A 24,863-nucleotide genomic window follows, 5' to 3' on the forward strand; every position below is an offset into this window, starting at 1 on the left:
TAAAATTCTATAAACTCATTTTCTTATGGATTTAGCATTTCTATATCTGTACATTACCTGCAGATAAAGCAATATTAGCTTTCTTGGTAGCTGCAGAATGGCTCTCTTTCACTTGACCTTCTGGAGGCAGAACTTGACTCCAATAAGAGTCCAGAGATTTTGTAGAGCTGTTCTTTGGTATGTCAGAATTGGGGTCTCTTTGATGAAGTTCCAGATGACATGGTCTTTCTTGAGATTTTATATCACTATCTGAAAGTTTGCTGCGTGGCTGAAAGTCATTAACCACATTGCTTCCACTGTTTACTTTTTTATCTTCTGGAGGAAGCTGTCTGCCTCCTCTGGACAGGACATCTGTTGTGCTCTTTTTTTCTGTGGCTGAAGCACTCTGTTTATCTTTTCTTGAAGAGTCAATGCTACTAAGACCCAAGGGAGAGCTTTTGTTTTTATATGCACTATTGGCTTTCTCTTGTCTACATTCTAAAATACTACCTTTACTTCCTTGTGAGTATCTGGAGTAGCAGACCCTTCCGTGATGTTCATGAGAAACACCATCAAAAACATCAGAAGGTGAAGGCGAATCTACAGAAGGCTGAAAGGGAGCATGGACTTCCCCTTCATCAGATCCTAGTTCTTCACATTCATCTACCGAAAGTAAAACTGACCTTTTAAAATTTTTAGTTGCACGAAACTCGTGACTTTCATTTTCAGTTGCATCTTCAAAAGCTAAATTAATTATTCCCTGAAACTGCTGAAGAGCTGGGTTAGATGTAGAGAAATTTTCTGCAACATTTTCAGCTTCAGACCTTTCATCTTCTGTTTCATCTGCTGAGGAAGAAACCTGATCTACTTCCTGAGCAAACTGGATACTGCCTCGTGGAATATTTTCTTTTTCCCTAGGGTGGACTCTTGTAGATCGAGACCAAATTTCTGGCCTTTTCCTAGGAATCTCATCATCACTTGTCGAATTAACTTGGAAAAGATCATTACTACTTTGCTTTTTCATTTTCACTTCAATTCTTAAGTTACTATCATATATTTTTAATTCTTCAGGAGTACTGGTGTCACTGCTACTTCTTCCAAGAAAATCATGGCACAGCATAGTGCCACATTTAGAAATACCCCTGTCATTTGACCCATCATCATCCTGAGACCCTCCAGCATCATAGTCTTCAGATCTAGGCTTTATGTCATCAGAGGATGTTGTAGCACTGCCACTGTCAGATTCAGGACTCTCTCTCTGATGCAGAACACTGGTACTCAAATTCCAGTGACTCATGAATGGAGCTTCTGGAGTTTCATGGCTCTCTGGAGTTTCTGTTGTTTCCATGTCTTTAGGAGAATTTTTCCCTGGTATTTGTTCCAAAAAACACTTGGAGGAAGTATTTGAGTCTACTGTAGCATGTTTGTCTCCATTCATGGCAGAGTCATCAGAAAACTGATGGGGAACTGTCTGTTCTTCCACATGAATTCTAGATTTTCTGTCATCTTGACCAGAATTTAAGGTACCATTTGTCTGTTCAGGAACACAAGGTAAAACATCTTTCACACATTTAATGTTTAATTTTTTGTTTGTATCTTTTCTCCCTGCTTGCTTCTCCCTATCTGACACTGAATGGACTTGCTCTACATTTGTTGAATCTAGGTCACAAACTGGATTAGAGTTCAAAGAGTTTTCATTTGGATTTGAAATCATGGATTTTAGAGCAGTGGTGCTATAAAATTCTGGATCTACATTATCACTCTCATCAGAATGACAATGTATTTTAACTGTGTTGCATTGATCTGTTTTTTTGTGACCAGAAAAATTTGTTTCACTTTTATCTGAACAAATCTGTTTTGATTCCAGTTCATGTTTTATTAATTTATCTAGATTTGAAATATTTTGGCATTCTAACACCAACTTCTCTTTTTCTTGATTGTTTAATGGCTTTTGTGGGTCAAGTATGCATGGTGACTGACATGCTTCTGTATCACTGATTTCGGCTGTGAGATTAATTAGAGGTTCATGAGGCTTCTGTTCAGAAACATTGCCTTTGTTATTATTATCACATACATCACGAAGCACACTTTTTTGGACAACAGATGGTTCACTTTTTAAAGGTCTCAGAGAAGAAGGCTGAGTCTTCAATATAACCTGTCCAGGAAGTGTTTTCTGTTTTGAATCCTTATTATTCAAAGTTTCACCTTTCTTAGATTGATTTAGGTTTTTAGGCATTGCTACTATTTTTGCACTAATCTTAGGCAATGTTGTTTGTCCTTGCTTGACAATTTTTCTCTTAGGTGTTTGTTTATCTGTAGTTACACTGTGGTCCAATTTTGTCACATTTTCATCAGACTGCCTTGAAGACCCTGAAGATTTTACTGAATGTGGTGACTCTCCTTGGGATCCTAAGTAAAGAAAATTCAAAAATATACCTTCCAGTTTGTGAGTGAAATTCAATATTTGTTTTTAAATCCCTTTAGAAGAAATAAAATAGATAACAATGAAATGGTAACATAATGATCAAACGGACAATTACAAATTAGGCGTTAGTGATGTGATAAAATAAAAAAAAATTATTACAAATATAGAGGAAGTATTCCAGTATCTTAAGTAAAATTATTAAAATAGGATCTCTCCTCCTCAAGTAAAGAGCATTGATCCTATGCCAGAATTGGATTTGCATAAATATATGGGGGTAGAAAAATCTGATTTTCTTATGCCAAAAGAGCAATAAGGGTCTTTCTTCCCTTTGAAGTTCTAGGGGGAAAAACAGACTGTTCCACATAGCTGAAAAGCAGAATCAAGCTAAAACACAAAATAGAAATGTTGAAATTGTTGCAATTTTTTTCCTCAAACAGTAACAAAGCTAATTTATTTCTCATAGCCAGATCATTATTATTGTAGGTCATTAGGGTTAACAACTTAGATCTGCAGTTGAAACTAAAGCTGGTAACTGGAAAGAAAGAGGATTAATTTTGGGAATTCATTTGTTTATAATGGTTGAAATCCTAGAGATGATATTTTGAGCATTTAAATATGTCAAACAGAATTATCAAATCTTTTTAAATGTTTAATTTTTAGCTGTCACTAGAACATGAATAACTTTTCTCTGGCTTACTTTTAAATTTACTTTCAGTATTAATTCATTACCTACCTCAAAATTGGTTTTAGCATTTTCCAGACTGCTCTTACATATGTGAATGCTTAATGCATAAAGCAAATTAATTTTTAAAATCAGTTATTATATTAGCAAATTATGCAATCTGATCAGTATTCTTCTCTTTATTAGAATATGGAAGAACAACAGGCATAGCACAGAGCCCAGAGGGAAAATTCTTCCTCCCTACGTATTACAGCTCTCTAGATTGTACCATTACTTTTTAAAGAGCTCTTTAGTGTTGGTTTTGCAGATGGAATTCTTATATTTATCAATGAAACTTTGAAGAAGCACAGGTATAATACACAGAAGGACCAGAAATGCAGATAACCTAGTGACTCCCTTAATTATTTTTTTCACAAAAGAAAATAAAAACTAAACTCACACCCCAAAACACCAAAATACTTGTCTGAAAAGTGGAAGAATAAAATCTCATCTCTAAAATATGAAATGAATGTAAAATGAGTGAAACCATGTTATACTTTGCTTATTTGTTGCTAAAGTTCCAGAATCAGAGTTCTGCTTATTCAATTTAAACAAGGAAGTAATACCTGGGAGTATTTCAACTTTACCTTGAGTTTTAGCAAGATTAACTGTGGCATTCTTTGTCCTCTGCTGAGCTGTACCACATCCATTGCCATTTCCTCTTTTCTTTAAAATTGCCTGTGGTACTGGATCACTGTATCCTTTGCTGGTGACCTTCTTTAGCACACTAAGAAAAATTATTTGCGTTCAGTATTACACTGAGATTCCAAAACATAATTTTTTAAAAGACCCATACATGAAATGTATTTTTCACAATACTGTAAATCAACTATACTTCAATTAAAAAAAAACAAAAAAAGTATTTTTTCTCAAAGAAATAAAAAATATATCTCTTTTCTGAAAATAGAAAAAACCATAGGTTCTTAAGTGTTTAAGTTTATAAAACTGTAGATCAACTATGGTAAAGCAATGCATAATAAGGTACCACAAGTATAAATTATTCTTCTACAATTTTGTATCAATCACCATTTTACATAATAAATAAGAAAAGTTTTTAAATATCATTATGTAAATATACTAAATTTTCTAACAAAGGAAAGATATTTTAACAATATTTAGCTAGAAGTTAGTATATAATTAACTTCCAGAGAAAGCTAATGTCTAGGTAAAACAATGAATGCTTACCTGTTATTTATATTAGTTTCTTGTTCATGAATGCTTTTTTTATTGGAAGTTCCATTGGTAACTTTTGAAACAGGTCGAGATTTTACTGCTATAAATTAAGAAGAGTGAGCCATGAGATTGAGGAATAAATATGTAATAAGTATGTATAAATTCACTGGTCATACACTATATACAAAATTAAATGTTACGGTGAGAAAAACTGTTTTTTCTCAGTTTGCATGAATATATGTTACTAAAATCTTTTTGCATTTGAAACTAAATAAAAGTCGAAACATAGGTTCATTTTTTTCTAGGAACTTTAACTGTTCCTAAAAAGCTCCTCAATAGCTATTAAAAATTAAGAGTGTTAAAACCCACCTACAGTGGAAGTTTTGATACTTTCTACACTGTTTTTCACAGTCTGTCCTGGAGAGTCACAAAGGGAAAATTTATGACCAGAAGGCTTCTCTTTTATTGACCCATTTTCTTTTGGTTCATCCAGACAGTCAGTGGAAGTCAGTAATTCCATACTTGAATTTGTAGATCTGCTGGAGGGCCCTGAAATCCTGAGGCATGGAGAATCTTTGCCTGTCACTTTCTTCAAAGGCTTTGCTTTGGCATGCACGTTTAAGTTCCCAGTGAGTACCTTGGGTCTGGCACCTGTAATTTGACCTTCCTGATTTCTCACTCCTTTTCCATTTACTGAATTTTTCTGTCCATTTGCTGCTGCTGCTGCTGATCTTTCCACAACTTGTCTAGGTGACATGTTTGCTGACTTTGCATTATCACCGTTTTCTGTTTTGGGCTTTATTATAGGTTTGGGCTTTCCAGAAACATTTTTTCCCACAGTTTTTAATTCTTTTGTACTCTTGGATGCGGTTTTTGTACCATCCTTTTCCTTTAAATCATCATGCTTCAAAGTTTTATTTATAGAATTTCTATTAGTACTTGATGAATGTCCAGACGCTCCTAATCCATCAGATTTCATCTTTTGATTCGTAGAGGGACAACTCCAATACTCTTTCTTGTTACTTTCTCTCCAAGATTTGTTTTTTATAGCACCAGGGTCAGAAACTTGTCTCCTTTGCTACAAAGAAGAAAAAAAATACTCTGTAACTTGACTGAAGTCTTGGACATAATACTTTATGTTTCAATAGCCAGTTTTTCAAAGAGGAAAAAGCAGCAAAATTCAGATTATGATTTAGGGCCACTTAAAACTTGAATGATCTGGGGTCATTTGAATGTGTCTTTGATCACATTACCTTAATCAAATCTGAAATAAAACATACAAAATTAACAGGAAATTCTACTTTAAGAGGCATACTATTTAACTTTATGAAGTTATGGTAGAGATGAATACTTAATGGTGTCAGGATGCCTTGGGTGAATGATAGCAATATCCAACATTTTTCGAGGGCCCACTCCCAGGTTCTGTGCTCAGATGCTTTTCATGTATCATCTCACTTAATCCTCACAACAGTTCTATGAGACAGCTCCTGTTGTTATCTCCATTTCTTCAACAAGAAACTGGGGATTAAAGCAGGTATGTAACCCAAGGCCACATGCTGATAAGGGATTGAACTAGGACTTGAGCTCAGGATTTACTGCTTTAAGCAGGTAATCATCTGTATGTTAATGATTTTCACCAAAAATTCTCTCTTCAATCCTATCCCAAATTCCAGAAATTTTATCACTAAATATTTAATCCTCTGGAAGCAAGGGCGGGGGTGGGGGGGGGTGGGGAGGGGGAAGCCCCTGGGAAAGAACACATTACACCTGAAAAGTTTTCTTTTTTTATTTTTTTGGCTGTGCAGCATGGCACGTGAGATCTTATTCCCTGACCAGGGATCGACCCCATGCCCCCTACATTGGAAGCACGGAGTGTTAACCACTGGACCACCAGGGAAGTCCCTGAAAAGTTTGGTTTTTGAGAAAAAAAAAAAACAAACCACAACATAGTAATACAGTACTGGTTGTCTGGAGAAAGGAAAAGGGGTCCTAAAAACAGGTGAAATAGATAAAAAGGGGAAAGTAGAAGGGCACTAAAGACAATGCACCTACTTTATAATTTTGCTTAGAACAACGTTGTATGGAAGGGAATAACAAAATTTTAAAAACTGGTAGGAATTACAGAATAAATTTTTAAGAATATATTGCCATTTGTTATATAAATACTCCCTTTTGGAAGCTGTATGAGACAGCGTCTGTGTTGTCTTCATCTTTGTATCCCTTAGCACCATGCCCGTCACATACTGGGTACTCAAGAACATGTGATGATGGCTATCAAATCTGAGCACATATTGATATACAGTTCAAGGTCTAGTTATTTCTAAATATGAAAGCTTCTAATTACAATTAAAATTTGTCTAAGATAAAAATAACATAAATATGTGTGTGTCTATATTCACACATACATATGTATATACATAATAAATAACCTAGTTAAGTTTAGCAAAAGCAAGGTATAATAATAAAGGAATCATTAGATTCTTGTTCTAGCTTTGCTTTTAACTGAAGAATAGAAGATAGGATATTTAAGAAATCATTACTAATATCTCTGGGCCTCAGATTACTCATGTCTAGGGGTGGAGACTGGTCCCATTCAGTGCTGTGTACTAGGATTCTCTGTAATACTTATAAAGTTCAAATAGGCTAGGTCCAAATAGGCTAGATCAAATCTTAGCTCAAAAAAAATAACATTTCTCGGCTTCCCTGGTGGCGCAGTGGTTGAGAGTCCACCTGCCGATGCAGGGGACACGGGTTCGTGCCCCGGTCTGGGAAGATCCCACATGCCGCGGAGTGGCTAGGCCCGTGAGCCATGGCCGCTGAGCCTGCGCGTCCGGAACCTGTGCTCCGCAACGGGAGAGGCCACAACAGTGAGAGGCCCACATACCGCAAAAACAAACAGGCAAACAAAAAAACCATTTCTCTATTTTTAATACCTAAAACCAGGAAGACTCTGATGTTAGACCTCTTCCCACCCTTAAAACTAATCCTTCTTAATTCACTCTATCCTTGAATCTATCTACTTTAAAGCATCATGCTATGGGTGAGATCTATGTAGTATATGGGGTGCTCTACCCCTTTAGAAATTTCACATTAACATAGTATACCATGGTGAGGATTCAACGTATATGCATTTTTAGGCAATCTATGACTTACATCTACAAAGTTTATGTATGTTTCTTATATACAACTGACCAGTTGGCAATGGTCACCACATGCTATTGACAAAGATAAAGAAAAAAGAGTAACACTCTAAAGCCCTCCTCTTGGGACTTCCCTGATGGCACAGTGGTTAAGAATCTGCCTGCTAATGTAGGGGACATGGGTTTGATCCCTGGTCCGGTAAGATCCCACATGGGGTGGAGCAACTAAGCCTGTGTACCACAGCTACTGAGCCTGTGCTCTAGAGCCCACAAGCCACAACTACTGAAGCCCGTGAGCCCTAGAGCCCACTAGCCACAACTACTGAGCCCATGTGCTGCAACTACTGAAGCACGTGCACCTAGAGCCCATGCTCTGCAACGAGAAGCCAATGCAATGAGAAGCCCGCACACCACAACAAACAGTAGCCCTGCTCACCGCAACTAGAGAAAGCCTGTGCGCAGCAACAAAGACCCAACGCAGCCAAAAATAAAAAATAAAATAAAGCATTCCTCTTGGACACACTTTCAGGTCTAGTACTATTCCTTTTTGTTGGTATTATTTTGTTTTACTTTTTATTATAGAAAAATTTAAACATAATCAAAGAAGACAGAACAGTATCATGAATCCCCACATACCTACTACCCAGCTTTAACAACTATCACCTCTTGGCCAATTCTGTTTCATATATAACTACCACCATTTTATTTTGAAGCAAATCCCAGACATCGTATAATTTTAGTCTAAGTATTTTAGTACTAGCACTCTTCTTAAACGTTTCTATTTTATCTCATCAACTTTGTCCCACCTCTAAAAGATCTCATCTCATTTTGGAAGACACACTTATTCATACCATACTTATTGAGGACTTACTACATACTAGACAATTGCACATAAATTATCTCACTTAATTTTCACAATAATCCCGGCTAGGTTTTATTACTCCATTCTACAGATAAGCAAACTAAGACTCACAGATGACAAAGATAATAAAGTCAAGATCTGAACTCTTACGATTTTATGTCCAGCACCCATTTCAGTACAATGCTGCCTTTCTGAGGAAAACATATTAGCCTGTTTCCTTCCCATTGTGGTTAACAGTATAAACCCTTGGACAACCTGAAAGTCAGGAACTGAGGAAGGGAAATGAGATTTTGTTTTGCTGTAAGGCAAGGAAGGAGGAAAAGCCTGGTTGATAGCAGTCAGTAGATAGAACAGGGGAAAGAAAGGCAGGTAGGCTAAATCATGGTGGCCTTAAAACACACACACACACACATACACACACAAAAACACATAGGGTGAAAGGGAACATAGTACATAGAAAAAGTGTTCTAAGGTGCCATTTGCTAACATATGTTCTGTGGAACTGTACAACATGCTTAAAAGGGGTCAAGAGGGAGTCTAGTGGTGTTCCATGGTTATAAAATTTGAGGAAATCTTGGGGAAAACAAAATTCAAAAGTTTTCTTTACTGTAGTGTTTCTCAGAGCTTTTAGGTGCTGATGTGCATCGTTAGTGTCTAAGAGGAGCTATGGTGTGTAGCAATTCTCAACCTTAGTTGACGCTAGATGTTCTTAGGTAGAACATATGATGAAGCTAGTATATTATGGAACACACTTAGGGAAATAGTCCTAGGAGGTTTACTAGCAAAAAGCTCCAGCGTCTCACAGTTTCTCACCCAAGACATTTAGAGCTTGACCTCTGCCTCAAGCCATCAGAGCTCTTGCTTGTGGCTTGGAGTTGTGTGAGTTCCTATCTACTGGCTGATAAGGAAGATTCCCAATTCCACTCTTGCAAGGGCAATATATTCTTTGCATTCCAAACTGGAACTCTCAGTGTATGTCTCCATATCATTGTAATGTGTGCCTAAGTTAGTATAATTTTATGCTTCAAATGTATTATTAAGTGACCATTTTTAAGTTAGCTAGATTGGAACTCTAACCATCATTAATAACATTTTAGGGGAAGAAAAATGTATTTCATGTTATAATGAATATATCAAGTAACATGTGTGTTGTGTGTGTGTGTGTGTGCGCACTAAAAAATAACATAAAATTTACCATCTTAACCATTTTTAAGTGGGCAGTACAGTCAGGTTGACTATATGCGCCTTGTTGTGCAACAGATATCTAGAACGGTCTCATCTTGCAAAACTGAAACTCTATCCCCATTGAACAATTATTCCCCTTTTCCTTATCTCCCCAGCCCCTGGCAGCCACCACTCTACTTAGTTTTTAAGAGTTTGACTATTTTTAGTTAACTCATATAAGTACACCAAGTAACTTTTAAAGTGAACACAACTGTACTCTTGGTATTAACTGCCTTTTTCACACCAAAAATCTATTATGTGGATTAAAATCTTAGTATAGAGAAAACTGGGACAACTAAAATCTTCTTTTGTAAAAAGTAGGTTAATTAGAAAAACAGACATGGAACTAGATCTAGAATTCTAGACAATTTCTGATCTGGAATAGTTCCAACATGCTAGTTGCCAAAAAGGTTTTCAAGGAAATAAAAATGGTAGACAATATTTCACTTCCCATACCAGCTGGATATAAAAAATGCATATCATTTAAAAATTTACAAAATGTTCACTTGATTAAAAACGAGACTCAAAATTATTTCCATCCAGAAACAGCTTTAGTTAATGAAAGAATAGATTTTTAAAAATTATTCTGAAATATAAAATGATAAAATTTAAATTACTTGTTATCTTGTTTCATCTGGGCCTGTAAAATTGTAAAAGTTTACCTGAGAGCTGCTGAATATAGGCTTTTTGCCAACTCTTCGGTCATCACCTTTGTCAAATGCAGCTGTAGGAAAAAGAAAGCAATCTAATTTTACAGGAAGCACTATTATTACCATAGAAGTAGAGGGAAAATAGTATATTAGCAGAAAAAGATTACATTTTGATGGAAATAACTTTTAAAAAGTTGAAACCAATCTAGTACACATAAATAATTCCCTATTTTAGAATTTTTCTTAAAGAACTTCATTTTGAATCTTATTTTCTTGTCCCTATGGATTTTATGTTATTAAAATTAATGAATTAGAAATGTACAGTCTCACAGAGAAGATTTATACATTTATAAAAACTTAGAATTTTCTCAAGCTTGAAATTTTAGAGATAACCTTTTTAGCTAGTTTTCCAAATTTCAAAAAATTACAGAGTTTTTGAAATGTAATATTGAGATATTTGGAGATGTAATATTTTATAAACTATTCAATGGGAGAAAATTTCTATCCTAAAAAATATTAAAATACTCTTAAAATTTTTCTGATTTTGCAGGTATGTCCTGAGGAAGGAGTAAAGAGAAAAAAGGTAAGGTTTTGTTGAAAATAAAACAAGAGACAATCCTTAAACCTATATCATTCTTTCTAGAATTATATAAAATATTCATTTTATAGATTAGGTTTATATGGGAATTATTGGGGAACTCGGTTTATGTTCTTCAAATAAGAATTTAAATGACGTCAGGGAAATATATAGGAATAATGGTATGAGAGCCATAAATATAGTTTAGCTAATGTATTTGTTCCCTTTGAAGGTTATGTAGCTTTAAAATATATTTTGAAGAAATATATATATATATTTTCCAAAATTTATTTTATTTTTATTAAAACAGCTGATGAAAAATACATCAAATTATCTGTAACCCTACCATGCACCTTCTACTATTTCTATTCTATAGGAACTATGTTATAAGACAAAGCAGGATCCTAGAAATAGCATTACAAGGATTGGTTTGTGGTTAGCAAATGACTGCACAAAAATATACAGGTGGAAATTAATACAAGATTTCTCCCAAAGATCAGTAACTCAAACTAGAACGTAAGAAATGTTATAACAAAGACAACCTAGAATTACTCCTTTATCTGGGATTTCCCAATGCAATAATTATGCATAAGTCAGGACTCATTATAATTCAACATATTTAAGATTTTAAAAATTATTTTTACACAGATAGAATGTAATAGATTGAAAAGTTCTTTTTGACAATTAGTTGGATTACCAATAATATTTTGTTTTAGATATGTGTATATATATGTATGTATTTACATGTATTTTATTTAATTAATTAATTTATTTTTTGCGGTACGCGGGCCTCTCACTGTTGTGGCCTCTCCCGCTGCGGAGCACAGGCTCCGGACGCGCAGGCCCAGTGGCCGTGGCTCACGGGCCCAGCCGCTCCGCGGCATGTGGGATTGATCCTCCCGGACCGGGGCACGAACCCATGTCCCCTGCATCGGCAGGCGGACTCTCAACCACTGTGCCACCTGGGAAGCCCCTACATGTATTTTAAATTAGCACTTTGAAGAATTAAGATAAAGAACATTGTTCGGGACCCAACTTAACTATGATATCCTCTAAAAATGGAGAAGAGCAAACTTTACTCCCAATCAGAAGAGAGTTGAATGACACCTACTCATGGAATGCTGATCTTAGTTTTTTACACTGTATAGTACAGATGAACTGTCATCTAAAAATCAGTACAGAAATAGTCACAAGGAAAAAAATTCCAATTTCTAAAGACCTTCTCATGACTTTTGTTGTTTCATGGATTTTGTTGTTTTATTATTTTGTTGGAATTTCTTTGAAAAGTGCTCTTGAGATCACATCTGGCTACACCATCGTGTTATGCTTTTAATGCAAGACAGAGCAAATCATATTTTGATTAAATCATTAAAGAATTTAACATATCCATGTACTATCAAGAATATATTATATCACATATGGTCTCCATGTTTTATAGGACAGAAATATTGCTTCATAAAATATAGTCTCTTAATTTAAAATGTTTTTAAAAGTATACTTACTGAATCTGTCAATATTTTTCCTAAGGTACCTGCTTTAACCCAAAAATAGTGATGAAGCCATTTTTAGTTCCACACCCTCAATTTTTTATTTTAACATTTTTGAAACAAACACACATTCTGAGCAGTATAAATCTTTTGTTTAATGCTAATATTTCAAATGGTACCTATTAAATGTCAAAGAGCACTGTGCGGCTCCTGAGGGACACTCCGCAATGGCACACATCGTATCACTGAACCAATCGATCATGGAATAAAGCCATCTAATCTAGGCAAAACCACAAGAAAGAGTATCTTATGCAAAAGATGGGAAAGCTTTATGGAAAAATATATTTTAAAAGGGAGAGAAAGTATGTTTGGTAATCTATTCTATATGGGTTACATTTTCCTATACTTCTAAATCTATCTAAAAGAATGCTTTTAAGCAAATTTGGCTAGAATATAAAGTTGCTAAGATAAAGTAGAATTATATATGTATATATAAGGAAATGAGTTTCATTTTCTAAGGACAGAAAAAAAGCATGATTTATTAAAACTGCCTAAACATACCAGCACCAGTTTCAATTAGCAAGCAAACAGAAGCAAACAAACGTTAATCCTATCACTTATTAGAATCCCTTTAAAATATCTCTTGTCACAATTATAAGAATAAAAAATCTCAAGGCTAATATACCTGCTTGGATTTTCTGTTGATCATCTGTGCTCATCAGCTTCCAGTTTTCTGTGTGACGAACAGCATAGAAAGACTGAACCAGGAAGATCCACAGCTTATCACGCAGAGCCTGGATCTTGCACGTAAAACCCTGTGTTCAAGCAACAAATCAGCAGCTGGTCAGAGCCACATTGTCATAGCAACCAGTCATTATTCCCTTCCGAATCTACTTACTCCTAAGCTAGATCAATGATGTCATCACTTAGATTTTTAAGATCGTCGGGTACAAGTTATTTATGAAGCCTTGCTCTTTAACAACAGAATTTTATAGTGAACATGAACCTTATCCTTTCAGCATTATCCTTTTAACCAAACACTGTTTTAAACCACCAATGGCCTTTACGTAAAAACCTTCCACAGCCTTTTCAAATCAGCTATGACATTACAAGGTCAAATACTCTATGCAGTAATAATAAATATGATGAAATTTTTTGTCATTCTTGTTGAACAAATAAAAATGTCAATAATTTGCAATTAGCTTATTAATTACCATTGATTAATTGCATTTAAAAATAAGATATTTTAATTTTGCTTTTTCTCAATCCAATTTTAAATGATTTTTTTCTTAAGACAAAAATTAAGAACATATTATAAAATTAAAAGACACTGATGATTAAAACTGTAAAACATTCTTTAAAATTCTTTAAGTTTTATATTTAGGAAATTTAATGTAGTGACTGGGGAGAAATACTAAACTTATGCTGTACCAATTAATATTGCTAAGTACCAAACTATGTTTAGAATTAGCCAGCCAAACTTCCAAATTCTAAACTTTTATAATAAGTGTATTTGGAGGTAAATGAAATTTTTAAAATTTTGTATTATGAAAAATTCCAAATATACACAGAAGTAGAGACTGTAACCAACCTCCAGGTATCAAACACTTAGTTTCAATGAACCATGCAACATTTAAAACGTGTATATATTTAAAAATCTTAAAACAGTTTAAATATTCTATCATTCGTGTATATATTTAAAAATCTTAAAACAGTTTATTCTATCATTTTAATGAATTTTATTACATCAAATACCATTTCCTTTGTACTGTCAGAGTTCAGTAACGTGTCCAGAGCTGTAAGAAGAGAGCAACTATTCTCCGTGGTAATGTTTTCTTCAATTGCTTTTAAAATTTTGTCCAGCAGATCAGATGTGCTACTCATTGCTTGTGACTATAGAACACAGAAATTGATATTTAATAGGAATATATGTAAATGTGTAAGAAATGTGAAAGTCTGGCATAACAGCAGACCATTCATCATAACTGGCTATATGAAGTCAATCAGAAATCTTATTTCCTCTGTTAATAATAATAATTATTATCATTATAATAATAAATATTATACTAATCCCTTTCCTCTGTTAAAAATATCGGCACACACACACAGTTCTTAATAGCCAAAATAGTCCTAAAACAGAGCCTAGAAATAAGTTATAAAAGTTCTTTATTAAGTAACTAAATTTAGAGAAAGTGGGTCCCAGTAAGACAGAGAATTTTGCATGAACCATAATTGTATTACTGACCAAAACAATATCTTTATGACTTCAATTTCTAAAATATGGCTTATGCCGATTGAGGGCTGGAGTTGCCAGAGTTACACTGTGCCTTGCCAGGACACTCAACCTGTCCCCTCCTCCCTTCATTATCTTATGAGACAAAAATCCTGTCCATCACTGCCCTAAATGCTATGCAAACATGCCATCTGCTATGGAATTTATTTAAGTCATACTAATTTAATCAAAGGCAACCTGAATTTGAAAACTTACATAATTATAATCAGAACACAAAGATGGGACTAAATATAGGATATAATTTTAGATGCAGTACCTGTAAGAGGAGAGCAAAATTTTCACTTTGAATGATCTTGGAGAAGTTTTCTATAATATATGCAATACATTCTTCTTGAAGCTGAGATGCCATGGTCAGTGCTGCTTCTGTCCACTTCACTCTGGGTAAACTGATGATTAGCCTGTCACTTTCCATCAGAAGAAAAGCAGCATTCTTATCATTCTTATAATTTTGAAAATATTGGGGAAAAAAGTTAGATTACTGCTCATAAAAATAACTTTCCAAGCAAATTAAATACTTTTGTTTTCTTGTGACACTGCCTGCAAAAACCAAAATTCCAGGTAGCTAATATCTTTGTCATCAGCTTTACATATTTATTAATTCATTCAAAATTATCCCAAAGGGCAAACTTTGAGCTGGAAACAAATCACCTTTAAAAGACAGCTAAAACAAACATGAGAGCAAAGTTATAACTACAAAGAAAAGCTTGACTTCCCTGAGATTTTTCACTACTGAATTAATTTTTGTGCTTATAGATATCATTCATAACTGCATGGCTACACTGACATAGCCTTAATTCTTTTCTGACTATAAAATACATGTTATTACAAATTTAGAAAGGCTAAAATTGACTTATAATCCCCAGTGACTTTTTCTTCCTTTCTAATTAGGTAAGACTCTTCTTTTTATATTATATTATTTATTTAATAATGATTCATTTTTATACCATAGGAAAAAATGTTCACGAATACTGATCTCTATAAAAAATGAAATGACAGGGCTTCCCTGGTGGCACAGTGGTTGAGAGTCCGCCTGCTGATGCAGGGGACATGGGTTCGTGACCCGGTCCGGGAGAATCCCACATACCACGGAGCGGCTGGGCCCGTGAGCCATGGCCGCTGAGCCTGCGCATCCGGAGCCTGTGCTCCGCAACGGGAGAGGCCACAACAATGAGAGGCCCACGTACCACAAAAAAAATAAATAAATAAATAAAAATGAAATGACAATTCACAAATACCATGTGCTCTAAGGAAAAGGAAAAAATGGCAACTTAAAATTACTATATTTTATTCATGTTTGATTTCTAATTCTTAAAACGATCCTTAGGAAATAATGATTTATTGAATAAATAGTTATCTGATCGATTGTAGTAGATTGAAAAAAATGGCCACAAATTCTGTGTAGCTCAATTCATCAAGAGGTGGACTCTATTTCCTCATCCCTTGAATCTAAACTGGCCTGTTCACTTGCTTGCACAAGCAGTGGTATTGTGCAAGTTTCAGAGCATAGGCCTCAAGTAGCCTTGCAGCCTCTATCTTTACCCTCTTGGTTCTGGGACCATGAAGCCATGAAGAAGCCTGGTAAGAAAGTACACAGGGAGTGGGAGGCCCAGCCTCCAACTTAGCCACCAGCTGAAAGCAGCTGCAGGACTGAGCTCAGGCAAGATAAGCAGAAGAATCACCCAGTAAATCCACAGAGAATAAATTTTAAAGCAACTTAGTTTTGGGGTGGTTTGTTACACAGCAATAAATAACTAGTAAATCTGGAAATGACAGTGCTTGATCCTCAAGCAGAGTCTTCCCTGATCTCTATACCTACTTCAGATTCCTTTTACACATGCCATCAGAGAGCCTGTCCCTTCTCTTTAGAGCACTTACTTCATTTGTAATTATTCAATCATGAAATAACTACTTGATTAATACCCATCTCTCTCACTAGGCTGTATGTTTACTGCATGTGAAACCATGTCTGTTTTGGCTCACCGTTGTAACCACAGGTCCTAGTACAGAACTGAGTCACAGTAGACACATCTGTTGATCTCTGAGCATCAACAGAGACTGAGAGTTTGTAAGTGAATTCATAAGCTAAATTAAGTTTAATCCTTGAACATCAAAACTTTAAAAATTTTACCCATTTACCAAGAATTCTTCTGAAAAGTATTCTATACTTCCCCTGCTTTATTTATTTGAGTAAAAAAATCATACTTTGCTATAATTTGAGTCTTTAAAAAGTTTTTTTACATTTTTACTATAATTTACCATTATCCTTTCCTCCTCTGGTAACTTCCTGAGTAACTGTGCAGTTACTAAGAGTTTTAGGCAATAAACCCAATTTGCTCTACTAATAGGCATTGTTCTGGTATTAGAGACAAATGTAGCGTATTCAAATATCTTGGCAAGTATCTACAAAGTGCTTACTATAAACATAATGTTATGTGCTCTGACAGCAATATCTTTTTTTTTTTGGTATTATTAACTTTATTTAAGCTCAGGAAGAAAATCATAAAAGCAATAACTCAGTAGAATTGCCAATCAACCTGTCTCTCCTCAAACAGCAAATGGCCAGCTTACAAGCAATATCTTTTAAAAAATACAGATGTATAGCTGTCATAATTTAGCTTGAAATCTATTGGAAAACTAAAACATGGACATAATGATAACAGATGGTATGTGATCTTAATTCCATACTGATCTGAATATATGATAACATTAAATGTTAAGAGTAGCTTAAGGTTCAAAGAAGGAAGAAAATGTAATATACTTCTAGATCAAACACATAAAATTTTATTTTATTTTTTTAACATCTTTATTGGAGTATAATTGCTTTACAATGGTGTGTTAGTTTCTGCTGTATAACAAAGTGAATCAGCTATACGTATACATATATTCCCATATCTTCTCCTTCTTGTGTCTCCCTCCCACCCTCCCTATCCCACCCTTCTAGGTGGACACAAAGCAGGGAGCTGATCTCCCTGTGCTATGCGGCTGCTTCCCACTAGCTATTTTACATTTGGTAGTGTATATATGTCCATGCCACTCTCTCACTTCATCCCAGCTTACCCTTCCCCCTCCCCGTGTCCTCAAGTCCATTCTTTATGTCTGCGTCTTTATTCCTGTCCTGCCCCTAGGTTCTTCAGAACCATTAAAAATTTTTTCTTTTAGATTCCGTATATAAAAACACATAAAATTTTAAATTCAATAGTTAACACATGGTTCAAATTTCAAAACTATATAAAAGGCATTACTAAGAAAAGTCACCCACTCCTTCCTGTCTCTGGCCACCTATTTTCCCTTGTCCCAATCAATATTATTTATTTTCTGTATTTTTCCAGAGTTATTTTATGCATATACAAACAAAAAAAGTAATTTTTCCCTTATTTTACTCAAATGGAGGCATTAATATGCACAGTACTCTGTACTTTACCTTTTATACTTAGCATATACCTTGAATATTTTTCTTATCACAATATAAAGAGCCTTATTATTGTTTTAATAGCTATGGAATAGCCCATAATATGGATATATCAGAAGTCATACAACCAGTCCTCTACTTGTAGATGTTTATTTCTTTCCAGTTTTTGTTATTACAGTGTTGTAATGAATGACCTTGTAGATAACATTATTTCACACATATGTGAATATATCTATAGGATAAATTCCTAGAAATAAAATTGCTGGGTCAATACTACTTGTCTTATCCTGGGTTCTGCCTAATAACTGAGCCTGAGAAATAGGCTTGTATGCAAGTGATCCCAAGATGACCCAAGAGTGAAACAGGGAAGGAGGGAAAGCCAGTGGAAGGGTATGTTTTCCAGCTCCTTGCTACTCAAAGTGTGATCCGCAGCTACCATTACCTAGAGCTTGTTAGAAGTGTAGAATCTCAGGCTCCGCCTCTGATTTACTGAATTAGAACCTACATTCAACCAAGATCCTGAAGTGTTTTTTGTTTTTGCCATACCACACGGCATGCGGGATCTTAGTTCCCCAACCGGGGATTGAACCCTGTGCCCCCTGCAGTGGAAGCACTGAGTCCTAACCACTGGACCACCACCAGGGAATACCCAGTCCTGGAGTGTTGTGTGTATACATTTAAGTTTGAGAAACAATGATATAGCATTTGCTATTGTAAGCAACTGGGGATCAATCTTGTTGGGGGCCCTCTGAAGAGCCACAGAGAATACAATTTGAATTATTCACCCAAGGGATAGATGAGGGAAACATTTAATCACTGGTTAATCACTGACCAATCTCCCATTGGTCAAGGTTTGTCCCCTGGGATATTAATTCCCTTTCACTTCCAGGTTTGAAGAGCTGTAGGTACCCTGGGTAGAACAGCAGTGAAGCCTCAGGACAGAAAGTGAGAAATACGTGTGATGTGGCTGAGGGAAAGTGCTGTCAGATTACATCTGTGTGCAGCTGGATGCTGCAGCAATGGTTGGAGTACATACATGGGTCAAAGGATATGAGGTGGGGCACCAGGAGGATACAAAACATTGCCAACATATATTCAACGGAGCACTGTTTTCCAAACTGTAGTTTTCTCCCCTAGCAACCTAGAGAAATATATTTAGTGGCTTACAATCAGCATTAGAAGACAAAACAAGAAAGAGATAGAAAAGAGAAAAACAGAAAATATCAGAACATCATATGGAATATGGTAAGTATTCTTTTTTTGAAACTTGTTTCAGTTCTACATGTGTGAGTAAACTGGGTTATAACATAAAAAGAACTTGCTCTGGGTCAGTCAAAAAAGTTTAAAAAACACAGCAAAAGTTGTGCTAATTTATACCCTTCCCAGGAGTGAATAGGAGTACTTATTCCCTAAATCCTTGTTAAAATAGTACAAATTTCCTTTTTTTCCCCCATGCTAAAAGGTACGAAACAGTCTGACATGGTAATTTTAATGTCCATTTCTCTTAAATAAATGAAGTTGAAGATTTGTTCATCAAATTAAGAGGCATCTGTATTTTCTAAGTGAACTATCTAGTCTTACCCTACCATTTAGCTATTTTTTAAAAATCAACTTGTAGGAACTCTCTATATTAGAAAAATTAGAATAAGAGTATGATATGAACTGTCATTTGTTTTCTGACTTTGCTTATGGTAATTTTTACTATATAGAAATTTTGCATTTTTATGTAACCAAATTCTTTTATGGCTTCTAAATTTTGTATCCCCACTCCACTGATGAGGTTATAAACTAATTCTCCCAGGACTTAACTGTAGTGTTTTAGGTTTCATTTTCTTTACTTGTAAATCTTTGATCCATTTGGAATGTATACTGGCATACCAGGATGTGATGTATAGATCCAACTTAAATTTTTTCCAGCAAGCTTCCTGTTGTTGTCCTAACACCATATACTGAATAAACACTATGACTCATACTATTTAATTCTTTTGATATTGTGTTAATTAAATAGGCCTTCAATTATCTTTCGGCCTTAGGACTAAAAGCATAATATATATACAACTTTAGTTTTACGCTACTGACTATCCCCCATGCCTATTTTTGTTTTAATTTTCCTATATTTAAAAACTATTCATAATTTGTTTTTAAAAAAAGGCTTAAACAAACCTTTTTTTTTAAAACATCTTTATTGGAGTGTAATTGCTTTACATTATTGTGTTAGTTTCTGCTGTATAACAAAGTGAATCAGCTATACGTATACCTATATCCCCATATCCCCTCCCTCTTGCATCTTCCTCCTACCCTCCTTATCCCACGCCTCTATGTGGTCACAAATCACCGAGCTGATCTCCCTGTGCTATGCGGCTGCTTCCCACTAGCTATCAGTTTTACATTTGGTAGTGTATATATATCAATGCCACTCTCTTCGTCCCAGCTTACCCTTCCCCCTCCCCGTGTCCTTAAGTCCATTCTCTACGTCTGCGTCTTTATTCCTGTCCTGCTCTTAGGTTCTTCAGAACCATTTCTTTTTTTCAGATTCCATATATATGTGTTAGCATACAGTATTTGTTTTTCTCTTTCTGACTTATTTCATTCTGTATGACAGAGTCTAGGTCCATCCACCTCACTATAAATAACTCAATTTCATTTCTTTTTATGGCTGAGTAATATTCCATTGTATATATGTGCCACATCTTCTTTATTCATTCATCTGTTGATGGACACTTAGGTTGCTTCCATGTCCTGGCTATCATAAATAGTGCTGCAGTGAACATTGTGGTACATGACTCTTTCTGATTTATGGTTTTCTTGGGGTATATGCCCAGTAGTGGGATTGCTGGGTCATACGGTAGTTCTATTTTTAGTTTTTAAAGGAACCTCCATACTGTTCTCCATAGTGGCTGTATCAATTTACATTCCCACCAACAGTGTAGGAGGATTCCCTTTTCTCCACACCCTCTTCAGCATTTATTGTTTGTAGATTTTTTGATGGTGGCCATTCTGACCCGTGTGAGGCAATACCTCATTGTAGTTTTGATTTGCATTTCTCTAATGATTAGTGATGTTGAGCATCCTTTCATGTGTTTGTTGGCAATCTGTATATCTTCTTTGGAGAAATGTCTATTTAGGTCTTCTGCCCATTTCTAGATTGGGTTGTTTGTTTTTCTGATATTGAGCTGCATGAACTGCTTGTATATTTTTGGAGATTAATCCTTTGTCAGTTGCTTCATTTGCAAATATTTTCTCCCATTCTGAGGGTTGTCTTTTGGAAGTTTTAGCCACAGCAATCAGAGAAGAAAAAGAAATAAAAGGAATCCAATTGGAAAAGAAGTAAAACTGTCACTGTTTGCAGATGACATGATACTATACATAGAGAATCCTAAAGATGCTACCAGAAAACTACTAGAGCTAATCAATGAATTTGGTAAAGTAGCAGGATACAAAATTAATGCACAGAAATCTCTGGCTTTCCTATACACTAATGATGAAAAATCTGAAAGAGAAATTAAGGAAACACTCCCATTTACCACTGCAACAAAAAGAATAAAATACCTAGGAATAAACCTACCCAAGGAGAAAAAATACCTGTATGCAGAAAACTATAAGACACTGATGAAAGAAATTAAAGATGACACAAACAGATGGAGAGATATACCATGTTCTTGGATTGGAAGAAGCAACATTGTGAAAATGACTATACTACCCAAAGCAATCTACAGATTCAATGCAATCCCTATCAAACTACCAATGGCATTTTTCACAGAACTAGAACAAAAAATTTCACAATTTATATGGAAACACAAAAAACCCCAAATAGCCAAAGCAATCTTGAAAAAGAAAAATGGAGCTGGAGGAGCAGGCTCCCTGACTTCAGACTGTACTACAAAGCTACAGTAATCAAGACAGTATGGTACTGGCACAAAAACAGAAATATAGATCAATGGAACAGGATAGAAAGCCCAGAGATAAACCCATGCACATATGGTCACCTTATCTTTGATAAAGGAGGCAAGGATATACAATGGAGAAAAGACAGCCTCTTCAATAAGTGGTTCTGGGAAAACTGGACAGCTACATGTAAAAAGATGAAATTAGAACACTCCCTAATACCATACACAAAAATAAACTCAAAATTGATTAAAGACCTAAATGTAAGGCTAGACACTATAAAACTCTTAGAGGAAAACATAGGCAGAACACTCTATGACATAAATCACAGTAAGATCCTTTTTGACCCACCTCCTAGAGAAATGGAAATAAAAACAAAAATAAACAAATGAGACCTAAACTTAAATGCTTTTGCACAGCAAAGGAAACCATAAACAAAACAAAACATTTTGAAACAGAAAAATTTAATCTTGTTTTGAAATAGTTCAAGTAATTAGAAGCCCTAACTTTTCTAAAAACTTTCTCTCTTCTACTAACTCCTCTACCCTTCTCTCTCTTGCTCCCAAAAGCAACGGTTTGTACTTGGTAGGAGGGAGTAGCCACTTCTTACTGAACTGCTGCATAGTGAGCAAGAAGGAGAAAAAGCTCAAAGTCCCTTATATTAAAATTTAAAAAAAAATTCTCCATATATAGTCCAATGTAGCACTTTCTTATCTCCTTTTGTATATGACAGTGTTAGGCATATTATTGATAGAGTAAAGTGCCTGCCATGAAACATGTTGTTTAACTGAATTAGAGCCAAAGAAGACTTAAGAAGATTTCTCAATCTTTCTTTCATTTGTTTTGGATAACATATTTTAATTTTAAAATTTTTAAATATTCTATTTTTATTAATGTAGCAAAATATATTTTATTTCTATAGTAAAATATGAAGAATATATTAAATTAAGGTTTCCTAAAATTTGAATATCCCCAAAGAAAGACAAAATTTCAAATTTTCATTATAATCACCACAATGCCAAAAGGCTCGTAAGTTTGGTTGTTTTGATGTTCATCTTTATATCTGTCTTGAAAGGAAAAACCAAGCATTCACAAAGCTTACAAGGAACTGATTAGAGCTATAAAATCAAAATAAAATATTGTAGGAGAGGGAGAGGCATAGTATGAAGAGCTTATTCCTCAGTTATACTCACTTACCACTTGTTAAAAAAAAAATCAAACTTCTTGAGACAGGCAGTTAAGATCCCTCCCAATCTGGCCTTAGCCTCTCCCCAGACTTATCTTCTGTCATTATTCCAGTTACAAGAGAATATTGGCACTGCCCAGACTCCAGGTCCCTGGTCACATTTAAAAGTCACTTTTTTATTTTGAAATTGTCCTCTGTTTTCAGGTTCATCTCACATCACTTCTCTTATCCTTCCAATCAGAATCAATTGTTTTAACTTCTGTGATTCCACGTATAAACCTGAATTATAAATTATACTTATTCACTCCTTTATTTACCTATCAATATATACTGAGTGCCTAATGTCTGCTAGGCACTGCCCTAAGGCTGGTGCTGCAAAGGTAAATAAGACTGACATGGAACTTAATGCTAGTATTCATCATAGTCTAACTTGTATTTTGCATAGTTGTTTAAGTGCCTATCCTTCCATCAGTTTGCGAGTTCCTTGAAGTCAAGGCCCATACTTCCTAAAAATAATCTTTGCCCATGCTGAGCATCTATTATATTACCTTTAGAATGGCAGCAATTGGTTTTAAGACGTGGTTTTATAATTTACTGACAATGTGAACTTGAATAAAGCATTTACCTCTCTGATTCTTTTTTCTTATATATAAAGTGGAAATAAGAGTACCTATGTTATATGTAATTTCAAAATATAAAAAGTATATTTTGAACCATAAAGGTCTTTTAAAAATCCACTAGGTAATAATTCACTTCTACTGAACTGAATTATAGCTGGGCCATTTGCTTGCCTCATGAACAGAGTAACCATTCAATGACCAAAGAAACTAATGCAAAATAGTAAGCAACAAAACAACAAAGTCCTTCATTAGCATAAACACAGATTTAGATTTATTTTTTGCAGTGGTATATCACCAGCTGATGGCCTAAACTTATTTTCCCAGTTAGATTTAGATATTATTTTCTATGAAACCCAGTCTAAAATACCATTCATGGTTCAGAGAAACGGGACCACTAGGAGGTATTTATATACATAAAGGAGTCTGTTAAAGGGATTTCACCTTATGCAATTATGGGAGCTGGTTAAGCACTCTTTGTATATGATGATGTATTGTAGTATGAAGTCCACAGGGAAAGCAGTTGAGAGAGGATGATGGATGTAAAGTGTGAGGGGTTAAGGACAAGCTGACACCCAAGAGCACAAGCTATAACCCACAAGGATGGGCTCGTTTTAGGTCTCACTGCCTCCAACATGGATTAAATGAGTGTCCTTCAGGAGATGCTAGCACCCGCCATCATGGAGCTAAACACATCCCTGGCCCAGGGGTAAGAGAAACCAAAGAGGATACAGGGCAAGGTGAAGCAGTACAAAGAAGGAAATTCTGGGAAGCATAGTTCATTCTAATCAAGCTAACACATTGCAGAGACACTACAGTTCAACCCTTGTCAACTTGGCATGCATACACATTTCTTTAAATCATAGTTAATTCCTATGGAGACAAAGTAAAGTCATGCTAATGCCTAACATATACAACCATCCCCTATAAAACAAACATGCTAACCCTCTCCCTAAAATAGGATACAAAGTCTCTCTTCAAACTGATTCAAACTACCCCTTGGCATCCTGTAACTTAAATACAGAGGTATAGTTAACATGTCTTATACTAAATGGTAGGGGAATGAGACAGTGGGGAAAAAAATAATTGGTTAATATATACATAAACATTCATATAAAAAGGGGAAATGAATATGTTTACCTCATAACTACTACAGTGCTAATTTCTATAACTGGTCACGTGGTCATACCTAGTATTTATAACTACCTTTTCCTGCAACCATTCCATGTTCCCTT

The 24,863-nt window shown here is 35.1% G+C and overlaps 1 protein-coding gene across 3 annotated transcripts in view; it reads right to left on the reverse strand.

The window, feature by feature from the left end:
• Positions 1-24,863, reverse strand: part of BTBD8 (BTB domain containing 8) — a 92,692-nt gene that overhangs the window by 2,073 nt on the left and 65,756 nt on the right. For 2 of the 3 annotated variants that reach the window (XM_060142480.1, XM_060142478.1), the window contains 8 exons: positions 14,788-14,970; positions 13,994-14,131; positions 12,924-13,053; positions 10,187-10,248; positions 4,668-5,376; positions 4,311-4,398; positions 3,713-3,852; positions 58-2,388 (listed from right to left, as the gene is read on the reverse strand). In XM_060142480.1, the coding sequence (XP_059998463.1) occupies positions 58-2,388; positions 3,713-3,852; positions 4,311-4,398; positions 4,668-5,376; positions 10,187-10,248; positions 12,924-13,053; positions 13,994-14,131; positions 14,788-14,970 (3,781 nt within the window). Of the gene's footprint in view, positions 1-57; positions 2,389-3,712; positions 3,853-4,310; positions 4,399-4,667; positions 5,377-10,186; positions 10,249-12,923; positions 13,054-13,984; positions 14,132-14,787; positions 14,971-24,863 lie in introns of all 3 variants that reach the window. The other variant, XM_060142479.1, reaches the window with a different exon arrangement.

The sequence above is a fragment of the Lagenorhynchus albirostris genome, chromosome 2 (genome assembly GCF_949774975.1).
Source record: "Lagenorhynchus albirostris chromosome 2, mLagAlb1.1, whole genome shotgun sequence".
Lineage (NCBI taxonomy): Eukaryota > Metazoa > Chordata > Mammalia > Artiodactyla > Delphinidae > Lagenorhynchus > Lagenorhynchus albirostris.